At 41.4% G+C, this 12,500-nt stretch overlaps 1 protein-coding gene across 4 annotated transcripts in view; it reads right to left on the bottom strand.

The window, feature by feature from the left end:
• Positions 1 to 10,383: 10,383 nt before the first annotated feature.
• The window catches only part of LOC121888118 (receptor-type tyrosine-protein phosphatase mu-like), a 100,914-nt gene continuing 98,797 nt past the window's right edge, over positions 10,384 to 12,500 (bottom strand). For all 4 annotated transcript variants that reach the window (XM_042399473.1, XM_042399472.1, XM_042399474.1 and 1 more), the window contains 3 exons: positions 12,227 to 12,390; positions 11,876 to 12,011; positions 10,384 to 11,389 (listed from right to left, as the gene is read on the bottom strand). In XM_042399473.1, the coding sequence (XP_042255407.1) occupies positions 11,336 to 11,389; positions 11,876 to 12,011; positions 12,227 to 12,390 (354 nt within the window). In that variant the 3' untranslated portion in view covers positions 10,384 to 11,335. The remainder of the gene's footprint in view (positions 11,390 to 11,875; positions 12,012 to 12,226; positions 12,391 to 12,500) is intronic.

Here is a 12,500-nt window from a genome sequence, read left to right on the forward strand (position 1 = left end):
ACGGCAGGTTGGATGGTTCTGGTTCTGGTCCGGTTGGAGGTGCAGTGCTGCAGCAGAGCGCCTCCGTCTGGTCCGTCAGGTCTGACCGCAAAACACTGCAGCAGCATCGCAGACGAGCCTGCAGAGACGTTACAACATCATGAGAGCTGCTGTCATCGTTCCTCCTCTTCATCCTCCTCTTCATCCTGACCATTAGACCTTCATACAGACCATTAGACCTTCATCCTGACCATTAGACCTTCATACCGACCATTAGACCTTCATACCGACCATTAGACCTTCATACCGACCATTAGACCTTCATACAGACATTAGACCTTCATACCGACCATTAGACCTTCATACCGACCATTAGACCTTCATACCGACCATTAGACCTTCATACCGACCATTAGACCTTCATACAGACCATTAGACCTTCATCCTGACCATTAGACCTTCATACAGACCATTAGACCTTTATACCGACCATTAGACCTTCATACAGACCATTAGACCTTCATACAGACCATTAGACCTTCATACCGACCATTAGACCTTCATACAGACCATTAGACCTTCATACAGACCATTAGACCTTCATACAGACCATTAGACCTTCATACAGACCATTAGACCTTCATACCGACCATTAGACCTTCATACAGACATTAGACCTTTATACCGACCATTAGACCTTCATACAGACCATTAGACCTTCATACCGACCATTAGACCTTCATACCGACCATTAGACCTTCATACAGACCATTAGACCTTCATACAGACCATTAGACCTTCATACCGACCATTAGACCTTCATACCGACCATTAGACCTTCATACCGACCATTAGACCTTCATACAGACCATTAGACCTTCATACCGACCATTAGACCTTCATACAGACCATTAGACCTTCATACAGACCATTAGACCTTCATACTGACCATTAGACCTTCATACCGACCATTAGACCTTCATACCGACCATTAGACCTTCATACCGACCATTAGACCTTCATACAGACCATTAGACCTTCATACCGACCATTAGACCTTCATACCGACCATTAGACCTTCATACAGACCATTAGACCTTCATACCGACCATTAGACCTTCATACAGACCATTAGACCTTCATACAGACCATTAGACCTTCATTAGACTCCTGTTTAATCTCCAGTAGAGCTGGGTCTCTTCCTGGTTTTACTGGTCTGGTCTACGAGCTTAAACCAGTTAGATTTGATGCTGAATCCAGTTTGACTTTGTTTTTAAATTAACACATTTTGTATAAAATGTAACCTGATCAATTCTTGTTCATTTTTATTTAATTCCAGCCAAAGCAGAACTTCTCACCTTTATTTATTTATTTATTTATTTATTTATTTATTACAACAAACTTTCTATGAGTTCGGTTTTAGTCGCCTTTTATCTCATATCTGGAAAATGCAAAATGCCAGAAAGATGTTTTATTATATAAAATACTGTTAAATGGACTTTTGGCTCATTGATTATAACTGAAGCGCTGATGTTGCTGTTTGTTTGTTTGTTTGTTTGTTTGTGGGGAGGGAGGAACGATACTTTCATATCTACAGTTTGATGAAATGGAAAATGTCACCTGATCACATGATGCTCATCATTAACTCTGTTCTGATCACATTTAATCTGCAACTGTTCTGATAATCAATGACTTTATTTATTTATTTATTTATTTATTTATTCAGAAACGACAGTAAACTGAAAACGTTGTTTTTGGTTTGATAGAGACGATGATTAATGGATCAATAATGAAAATAACTGATAGTTGTAGATTCATTAAGTAGTTTATATGAGTTCAGACATGTTATTAAATTCATCTTCAATCAGAAGCAGCAATCAAACATCTGGATTCAATCTGGATTATTGATTATATTCATAAATTAAGATGTTTTAATATCACACAGAACCAATTTAATAAGTCAAAACATCAGTGATGATCAGAACTAGAATTATTTACCAAGATGAAATAAATTGATCCATTTATCTGAATGAATCGTTCCCAATAATAAACCAATAACTCATTGATCAGCAGCTGGAATATATAATATAGATCAATAACTATCATCAGTGTCTGCAGCAGGACAGAAAACAGATTTCAGACCTTCATCAATGAAATTTAAGACTTTTAAACACTTTCTGAGGAAACTTTAAGACTTTTCTGGGTTTAACTTGTTAAAAACAAACAAATGTTCAGTTTTCTGTTATTAACGACACAAAAGCTTCAGATCCAAGAATCCATTTCCTGTCCATCGACTCGTCGGTGCAGCTCTAACTTGTTGCAAATTGATTATGAAGAAGTGATTATTTATTGGTTAGTTCAGGTGCAAACGATGTGTTGAGGACTGAACTGTTTTCCTTTTTCTTTTCTTTTGATCTGTTTGTTTTTATCTTTGTTATAACTTATGAGGCGTTCAGGTGCAGGTGACGGGTTGGATTTCTGAGCTGTTTTGGTGGGTTGACATGTGCAGACCTGAGGAGATCTGCTGCCACCTGCTGTCAGAAACATGTGACTGCACCTCCTCTACATGCTGGCTGCACCTCCTCTACATGCTGGCTGCGCCTCCTCTACATGTTGCACTGAGCCTCCTCTACATGCTGACCGTACCTCCTCTATATGCTGCACTGCGCCTCCTCTACATGCTGGCTGCACCTCCTCTACATGCTGACCGTACCTCCTCTATATGCTGCACTGCGCCTCCTCTACATGCTGGCTGCACCTCCTCTACATGCTGACCGTACCTCCCCTACATGCTGGCTGCACCTCCTCTACATGCTGACCGTACCTCCCCTACATGTTGCACTGCGCCTCCTCTACATGCTGGCTGCACCTCCTCTACATGTTGGCTGCACCTCCTCTACATGTTGCACTGCGCCTCCTCTACATGCTGCACTGCGCCTCCTCTACATGCTGGCTGTGCCTCCTCTACATGCTGGCTGCGCCTCCTCTACATGCTGGCTGTGCCTCCTCTACATGCTGGCTGTGCCTCCTCTACATGCTGACCGTACCTCCTCTACATGCTGACTGCGCCTCCTCTACATGCTAGCTGCGCCTCCTCTACATGCTGACCGTACCTCCTCTACATGCTGGCTGCGCCTCCTCTACATGTGGCACTGCTGAGACTCACCTGTGTGTCTCCAGCTGAGCTGCTGAGTCAGCAGGTCCACCTGGACGGCAGCGTCTCTCCTCTCTGCTGAGTCGCTCTGACAGCCCACCTCCCTCCTCTCCTCCTCAGGACTCTCCCACTGACAGCCCACCTCCCTCCTCCTCACCTCCTCCTCCTCCCCTTCATCTCTCAGCAGGAACACACAGAGCTGTTCTCCTGCAGGAGGCTCCAGGAGTCCCGACGACATCCTGCAGAGGGAAGCAGGACAGTTTGGCAGCAGCTCAGTGTCTCTGAGATTCACACGTTCATCAAACTGATTCATTACATCAACATGTTTCATCTGTTAACAGTTCAACAGACCATAATAACACATCTACAGGCTCCGCCCACTTCATGTTGTGGTTACGCTGGGCGTGTCCACGTGTTTCCATGGTAACCATGAGGTACACACTCAGTGACTTTATACACATTTTTTACACACACTATATACACTACTGCAGATACCCGTGTACTTCTACTGCAATACTATACACTACTGCAGATACCCGTGTACTTCTACTGCAATACTATACACTACTGCAGATACCCGTGTACTTCTACTGCAATACTATACACTACTGCTGATACCCGTGTACTTCTACTGCAATACTATACACTACTGCAGATACCCGTGTACTTCTACTGCAATACTATACACTACTGCTGATACCCGTGTACTTCTACTGCAATACTATACACTACTGCTGATACCCGTGTACTTCTACTGCAATACTATACACTACTGCAGATACCTGTGTACTTCTACTGCAATACTATACACTACTGCAGATACCCGTGTACTTCTACTGCAATACTATACACTACTGCAGATACCCGTGTACTTCTACTGCAATACTGTAACTACACTACTGCAGATACCCGTGTACTTCTACTGCAATACTATACACTACTGCAGATACTTGTGTACTTCTACTGCAATACTGTACACTACTGCAGATACATGTGTACTTCTACTGCAATACTATACACTACTGCAGATACTTGTGTACTTCTACTGCGATACTGTAACTACACTACTGCAGATACATGTGTACTTCTACTGCGATACTGTAACTACACTACTGCTGATACATGTGTACTTCTACTGCGATACTGTAACTACACTACTGCTGATACATGTGTACTTCTACTGCGATACTGTAACTACACTACTGCAGATACCCGTGTACTTCTACTGCAATACTGTAACTACACTACTGCAGATACATGTGTACTTCTACTGCGATACTGTAACTACACTACTGCAGATACATGTGTACTTCTACTGCAATACTATACACTACTGCAGATACTTGTGTACTTCTACTGCAATACTGTACACTACTGCAGATACATGTGTACTTCTACTGCAATACTATACACTACTGCAGATACTTGTGTACTTCTACTGCGATACTGTAACTACACTACTGCAGATACATGTGTACTTCTACTGCGATACTGTAACTACACTACTGCTGATACATGTGTACTTCTACTGCGATACTGTAACTACACTACTGCTGATACATGTGTACTTCTACTGCGATACTGTAACTACACTACTGCAGATACCCGTGTACTTCTACTGCAATACTGTAACTACACTACTGCAGATACATGTGTACTTCTACTGCGATACTGTAACTACACTACTGCAGATACATGTGTACTTCTACTGCAATACTGTAACTACACTACTGCAGATACCCGTATACTTCTACTGCAATACTGTTACTACACTACCACTGACATCAGTGTACTTCTACTGCAATACTGTAACGTTACATCAAGCTACTTGTGTACTTTTACTGTGGTAGGATTTTACATGCAGGACTTTTACTTGTAATGGAGTATTTTTACATTGCAGTATTGGTACTTTTGCTGCAGTAAAGGATCCGAGTACTTCTTCCAGTACTGCTGTCAGTGTAACATGAGTACCATACTGTGTATAAATACTATAAAAACAACAGTGCAGTCTTTAGTCTGCGCTCACATGCTAACATTAGCTCCGTGCTAACAGCAGCTAACGTTCCCTCCCAAACAAGCCGACAGAGGTGAAAGGTTTCCGGTTACCTGCGAGCTTCCGGTCACACGGTGTCTGTCTGAGAGAGCAGGATTCAATGTTTAATGTTCAGCAAAGATTTAACAGAAACTGTTTTAACTTTCCGCAGAAACGCCACCAAAACTAAAGGCCGCACCGGAAACACTTCTTCTTCTGCTGCTGCTGCTATTCTACAGTTTCCGGCGGGCTGTGTGCTGAGGCGGGTTCGTGCTGCCCCCCACAGGCCACAACAAGTACTGCAGCTTCTGTAAACAGGTGGAAGAAGTACTCAGAAGTACTCTGTACTTACACACAGTTAGCTAGTTTAGATCTGAGGGGTCGTGAGATAATTAATGGGAGAGGAAAGAAGAAAAAACAAAGTTCTGATACACAAATCTGTTTTCAGTTTTTGGACTTTTTCTCTAATCTTTGATTTTTGCTGAAATATTGGATCATTTGAACATTTATTGATTGAAAGCATGTGAGAAGTTTAGAGGGAAAAATCACTATTTGGTGGAGCTGTTAACAACTCATAGACATGTGAAATGTGACCCCGACTACACACTGCTTTTTGTAAGACGTCAAAAGACAAAAAGGTTGGAAACCACTGGTTTCATCTTTAACAATGTGTTGTATTTTAAAAGCTTGTTATATTATCCATTGTGTCAAATCTTCATCTGAAAAGTAACTAAAGCTGTCAAATAAATGTAGTGGAGTAGAAAGTACAATATTTCCCTCTGAAATGTAGAAAGTAGCATCACATGGAAATACTCAAGTAAAGTACAAGTACCTCAAAACTGTACTACAGTAAAGCATTTGAGTAAATGTACTTAGTTACTTTCCACCACTGCAACTTTGTAGTTTTATTTATTTATTTATTTTTATCAACTAATACAAAGTAACAGAAAAAGAAAGGGAACAATTAAATTTTCATTTTAAATCAGGCACAACATATGAACACAATACTGAAATCCTGAGCTCTGTTAGGGACCACAAGAAAATGATTGGTGAGGGGAGGAGGGCTGAACGTCATGTTTGACTTTTAAAAAAAAGCAGGAGCCTCCCTTTCACTTAGAGAGCTGTAATTGTTTAAAACAGATCCACATCAGAAACTGATGTGGATCAGGGTGATGGATCAGGGTGATGGATCAGGGTGGTGGTGGATCAGAGTGATGGATCAGAGTGATGGATTGGGGTGGTGGATCAGGGTGGTGGATCAGGGTGAAGGACAGGGTGGTGGATGAGAGTGATGGATCGGGGTGGTGGATCAGGGTGGTGGATCAGGGTGAAGGACAGGGTGGTGGATCAGGGTGGTGGATCAGGGTGATGGATCAGGGTGGTGGATCAGGGTGGTGGATCAGGGTGAAGGACAGGGTGGTGGATCAGGGTGGTGGATTAGGGTGAAGGACAGGGTGGTGGATTAGGGTGGTGGATCAGGGTGATGGATCAGGGTGATAGATCAGGGTGAAGGATCAGGGTGGTGGATCAGGGTGATAGATCAGGGTGAAGGATCAGGGTGATGGATCAGGGTGGTGGATCAGGGTGAAGGACAGGGTGGTGGATCAGGGTGATAGATCAGGGTGGTGGATCAGGGTGAAGGACAGGGTGGTGGATCAGGGTGATAGATCAGGGTGAAGGATCAGGGTGATGGATCAGGGTGATAGATCAGGGTGGTGGATCAGGGTGATGGATCAGGGTGGTGGATCAGGGTGGTGGATCAGGGTGGTGGTGGAGCCTCCTGTGCTGTAAAATCACTGAGTTCTCTCTTCGCTCTTTTTAAGTTATTTGAAATGTTGGCGGCTGCAGAGCGAGCGGTGTTGAAGCGGTATTCGTTGCTACGTCACACCAGAAAGTCAAATCAGATCAGCAGGAAGCTTCATCATGAGCCCGCTGCCGCCCAGCGCTACGCTTCTGTAGTCACAGTTTGCATCACAGCCAGATGACAAGCAAAGGTTCAGCAGGTTCTTCCTTCAAACCTCCAGATATCTAAAGCTAATATATCAGGACTGTATTGGTACAACTTGCGACTAAATTTAGACTACTGTCCTTTTAGCAAAAAGAGAAAATACACACATTCATGTGTAATTTAATGTGGAGCTGTATCTGTTTGTCTGTGCTTTATGGTTCTTGTTCCCAGGCCTCTCATGGAAAATAAATCCTGATCTCAATGACACAACCTGCTAAAATAAAGGATTAATAAAGATTTTACTCAAGACACGATTCAAACTAAATACATATCAACACATAAACATAAAGCTCCTCTTCCGTACATATTTGAGACTCTGAAAGAAATTATTCTTTATTAGTCTTGTCTCGTCATCTTTTGACATCAAATTAATATGATCACTTCTTAAATTGACCATGTTGGGCTGTGTAGATAAATAAGTTGGTATTTATTCTCAAAAGAAAACAAAAACAGGAATGCAACACACACACACACACACACACAGTCATCAGTAAGGCGACAGACTACAGCTGAAGTGTGTATATAGATTTTTATTTGTAGTATTTTGGAATCATACAACATAAATAAAAGCTTTCAATACAATTAAGTTCTCATCAGCACCAGAGCCATATGTCACCAGGGTTCAATCAAAACCAGAGCCGTACATCAGCAGGGTTACGTCATTATCTGCTGTAACCGTGGTTCCAATGGTGGAAAATTGAATTCTCCAACATGATTGTCTCTCTCTGTGTGCTTCACAAGAACAACAATGACAACATCAACACTGAGAACAACTGAAGGAATAAATATTCTTCTTCCTGCTTCCTCCTGCTCTATGTACATTATTAACATCTCGCCTCGTAACAAAACCAACCAACCAGCATCCAGAAACAGACCGACAGAGACAAAGGAACCACAACCTGAAGGGGCAGTGGCTTCAAACTGAAGACGATGTTTTCGGACGTTTCCATTCCAGTTAGTTTTTTTTTAAATCTGCAGCAGTAAAGATCAAACACCACAGAAAAAAACGGACAGATAGACGGACATAACATAAACATCTTTATGTCTTTACATATCTCTGTTTCTCTGTGAAAAGACAAAAAAACAAAACAAAAACCTTTTTTTTTTTTAGAGCATTTGACCACATCACAGTCTTCATCAGCAGATCGTGTTTACACAGTTGCCATGGCGATGTAGGTGTTCAAACTTTCCATGAGTCCGAGCCGCTCTTGGACTTCTTATCAAACTGGCAACTGAGCAAACAATCAATCTGTGACACAGCTGAAAGCTCTGGAACGAACGCAGGTAAGTGGACCTTAAGTTGAGATCAACAAAGCTGTTTATTCTTCAGGATTTAAATGTCAGGTAATGACTGTTCTGATTATAAATCAGTTTTTTAAATATTTGAATGACTGTATGGTTTGGATGCTCTGACTTCTCTAATGTGAAGATATTATATATATATTAATGATATACACTCAATGGCCACTTTATTAGGAACACCTGTACAATCCAATGCAACCCAATACAACAGTTCTGCCATTGACCTTTTTATTAAGCTTATTTTATTAAGCTTATAAATGAAAGGTAATAATTCTACTGACATACAGTACTGTGCAACAGTTTTAGGGAGTTAAAGTAAAGTGAGGATGCTTTGAATAGTTTTTATTGATCAGTTAACTTGGTCCAAAGTTGAGTAAACAGCAGAAAGCTAAAGTAAATCAATATTTGCTGTGAGCAGCTTTGCCTTTAAAACAGCAGCAGTTCTCCTCGGTTCACCTGCCCACAGTGTTTAAGGTACTCGGCAGGTCGGTTGTTCCTGCATCTTGGAGAAGTTGCCACAGGCCTTCTGTGGATTTCGGTGTCTCAGCTGCTTCTGTCTCTTCATCTTAATCCCAGACTGACTCCATGATGTTGAGATCAGAGACCATCTATTGCAGGACTCCTTGTTCTTCTTGTTGTTGAAGATAGTTCTTTATGACTCTGAATACATCTGGGATGATCGGATGCCTCCCTGATGGTGTTGCATTATGGAGAAGAATGTAAACATCTAAAGTAACTAGAGCGCCTGCACAGTACTGTACATGAGGAAACACATTTCAACACAATACTGTCCAGGTGTCTGTTTCACCAAATTCACAACATGCAGGATCACTTCTTCTCACGTTCATTTTGACACATTTAACAAGATGGATCCACTCATGTTCACAACATTAAAATATTAAAAACACAAGACTTAAGAATATCTTTTGGTGCTTTGGGAGCTGGGAGCTTCGTACATTTCTGAAAGAGTCAACAAAAACTAAAGTTGTAAACTTGGTAAAAGTGGAATTCATGTTGTAGATTGTACAGGTGTAATAAAGTAGCCTGATATATGTATGTATATATATCTCATCATCAGACCCTTTAATAGATCAACTCTTGGTCCACTCCTGTTCTCTGTTTGGCATTATAATTCATCTCTGTGATCACTGTATGCTGATGACACTCTGCTGTCTCTCTGTGAAGCTCCAAAACCAAAAACATCTCAGTGCAATTAAAGAATAAAAGAAAAGATCTTTTTTAAAAGATTCTATAACGTAACTGTGACAAAACAGAAACTATTTTATTGGCCCTGATACTGTTCTGCACAGTTACTCTAATTGTCAAACTTGTCCAAAATGTAAAAAATACGATATCTGAACCCAAATTATGAGTTGCAGTTGATATGAGAGCCTTCCTGCAGCCTTAAGATACTATATGTATGTATATATATACATATAGTATACAGACGGGTGACAAATTAGAGGGAAAACCAATGCATGTCTGGATGCTGGACCCCTACAGTGAGGGGGTCTGGGGGCTCTGTTATGCTGGCATGGTTTGGGTCCACTTGTCCCCTTAGAGGGAAGAGTCACTGCTAATCAATACAAAGTTGTTCTGGGAATATCTTTTTGAAGAACGGTGAATCAATGCCAAGACTGATGAACATAATTCCACCACTCCCATCAGGATAGACATGTTTCATCATAGGATAAAGCTGATCACTCACAACTACTTTGTATTGATTAGCAGTGACCCTTCCCTCTAAGGGGACAAGTGGACCCAAACCATGCCAGCATAACAGAGCCCCCAGACACCCTCACTGTAGGGGTCCAGCATCCAGACATGCATTGGTTTTTCCTCTAATTTGTCACCCATATACATACATACATACATATATATATATATATATATATATATATATATATATGTATATATATATATATGTATATAAGTTGAGAAGCGGGAAACAGAAAAGTTTTGGCATTCGTTTTTACTTCATACTGTAAATGAAGTATTATTGGTAAGATTCCTGTTGAGAAACAAATTGAAATTAAACCTGACGATAATTTTGAGCTCTCACATCATGTTGCTCACAAACCAATCAGATGTGACGTCGTCACTTTAAATCTGACATCACCCTGACAACAGGAAACACATTGATTCCATATCGATTGTATAACTGATCACCGACACTTTGTGAGGGTCTTAAACTGAAGTTGTTATAATAATCATAATAATAATCATCATCCTGCTGTGGACGGATTTTATCTCCCATCATGCTCTTTGAGAGGATTTGTGTCTTTACTGACATGAAGAGAAAGTCTCTACAGGAAGTGACTGAAGTTCATGTGCATCAGGATCTTTTTGGATTTATCTTATGGACACAGATCAGTTCAGGTAGATCCTGTGAGTCTGTCAGCTGATCAAGATGCTCCACTCTGACGTGAAAAACAAAAACCAAACGTGCTGAAGTTTCTCTCTTCGTGTCGTTTTGGTTCTGCTAGTTTCAGCTCGTCAACGCGACAGAACAATAAAAGCACAGATTCAACACAACAAAGTGACACATGGTGACTTCACACACTGGCCAGCAGGGGGAGTGTGTGAGTGTGAGTGTGAGTGTGTGTGTGTGTGTGTGTGTGTGTGTGTGTGTGTTCACACACTGGCCAGCAGGGGGAGTGTGTGAGTGTGTGTTATCATGCTTGCAGTTAGTCAGTTCAGTCAAACAAGGCAGTGCAAAAACATCCTCCTCCTCCTCATCTTCATCTTCAGTCAGTAGTCGTCCTCTTCTTCTTCTTCTCCTCCTGTCAGACTGTGTGCAGCATCATCATCACTGGGAGGAGGAGGAGGAGGAGGAGGAGGAGGAGGAGGATGAAGGAGGCTAAGCAGAGTTGAGATACTCCAGAGCGACTTCATAACAGAACTTATACTGATCCTGTGGAGAGACGACGTCAGCGTCAACACTCAGACTACAAATAACAATAATAACATTAACAATAATAACACTAACTGTAGATAGTGAAAACATCAATTTCATAAAAATGACAAAGTTTATAATAAAAATAATAATACAGGTATATGAATGATAATACATATTCTAATTTAAAATCATATTTACAGTATATAGATAATATTATAATAAATTAATATTAAAATGATAATAACATTTCATATGAAATGAATATTACATACATACATATCATTTTATGTTTATTTTTTCTGATTTTAAATATTCATGAAAATGATTAATAAATAAGTGAATGAATACACTGACCACTACTTCTACTGTGATACTGCACTACATGAAGCTGATAATACTTGTGTACTTTAAGTATGATTTCAAATGCAGGAGTTTTTCTTGTAAAGGAGTATTTCTATGCTGTGTTTGTGGTACTTTTACTTCAGTGTGAGTATCAGTTACCAGCAGGTCCACCATGTTTGGTTTGTTGTTCCTCAGCGTTTTGACAGCGTGGAAAACATCGACGCAGCGCTGCTGTCGCAGCATCTCACACACGATACTGATACTGCAGAACACGCCGCTGCGACCGCCTCCGTTCCTGAGCAGAGACGGGAGGAGTTAGAAACATTAAAACCAGGGTTGTTGCAGTTTTTCACCACTAGATGGAGACAAAGCATCACTCCTGAACACAGAGGAACTCTATCAGCTCAGTCTTAGTACTTTAGTAGTATGAGTGGCAATATATTGCAGTATCTGCAGTAGTATCAGTGGCTCCAGTATTATCTTCCTTGCTGTGTTTTTGTGTTTTCTTACAGGCAGTGCACCACCGTGCGCCCCTCCCCGCCGTCATACTCCTCCTGCCATTTGTCCACCTGGTGAACCAGTTTGAGGAAGGAGCGCTTGGAGACGGGCGTGTCCCGGTACATCGGCCAGCCCAGGAACTGGAACTGCTGCACCATGCGATACCCATCCTGTGGCTGGAGGACACAGGGAGGACAGGGGGGTCAAAACAAGCTCACCCTACCCTCAGGCCAGTCAGATAACAGCAGGAATGATGGTGGGATGAAAAGGCACCTAAACCTAAAAT

The sequence above is a fragment of the Thunnus maccoyii genome, chromosome 21 (genome assembly GCF_910596095.1).
Source record: "Thunnus maccoyii chromosome 21, fThuMac1.1, whole genome shotgun sequence".
In the NCBI taxonomy this organism is placed as follows: Eukaryota; Metazoa; Chordata; class Actinopteri; order Scombriformes; family Scombridae; genus Thunnus; species Thunnus maccoyii.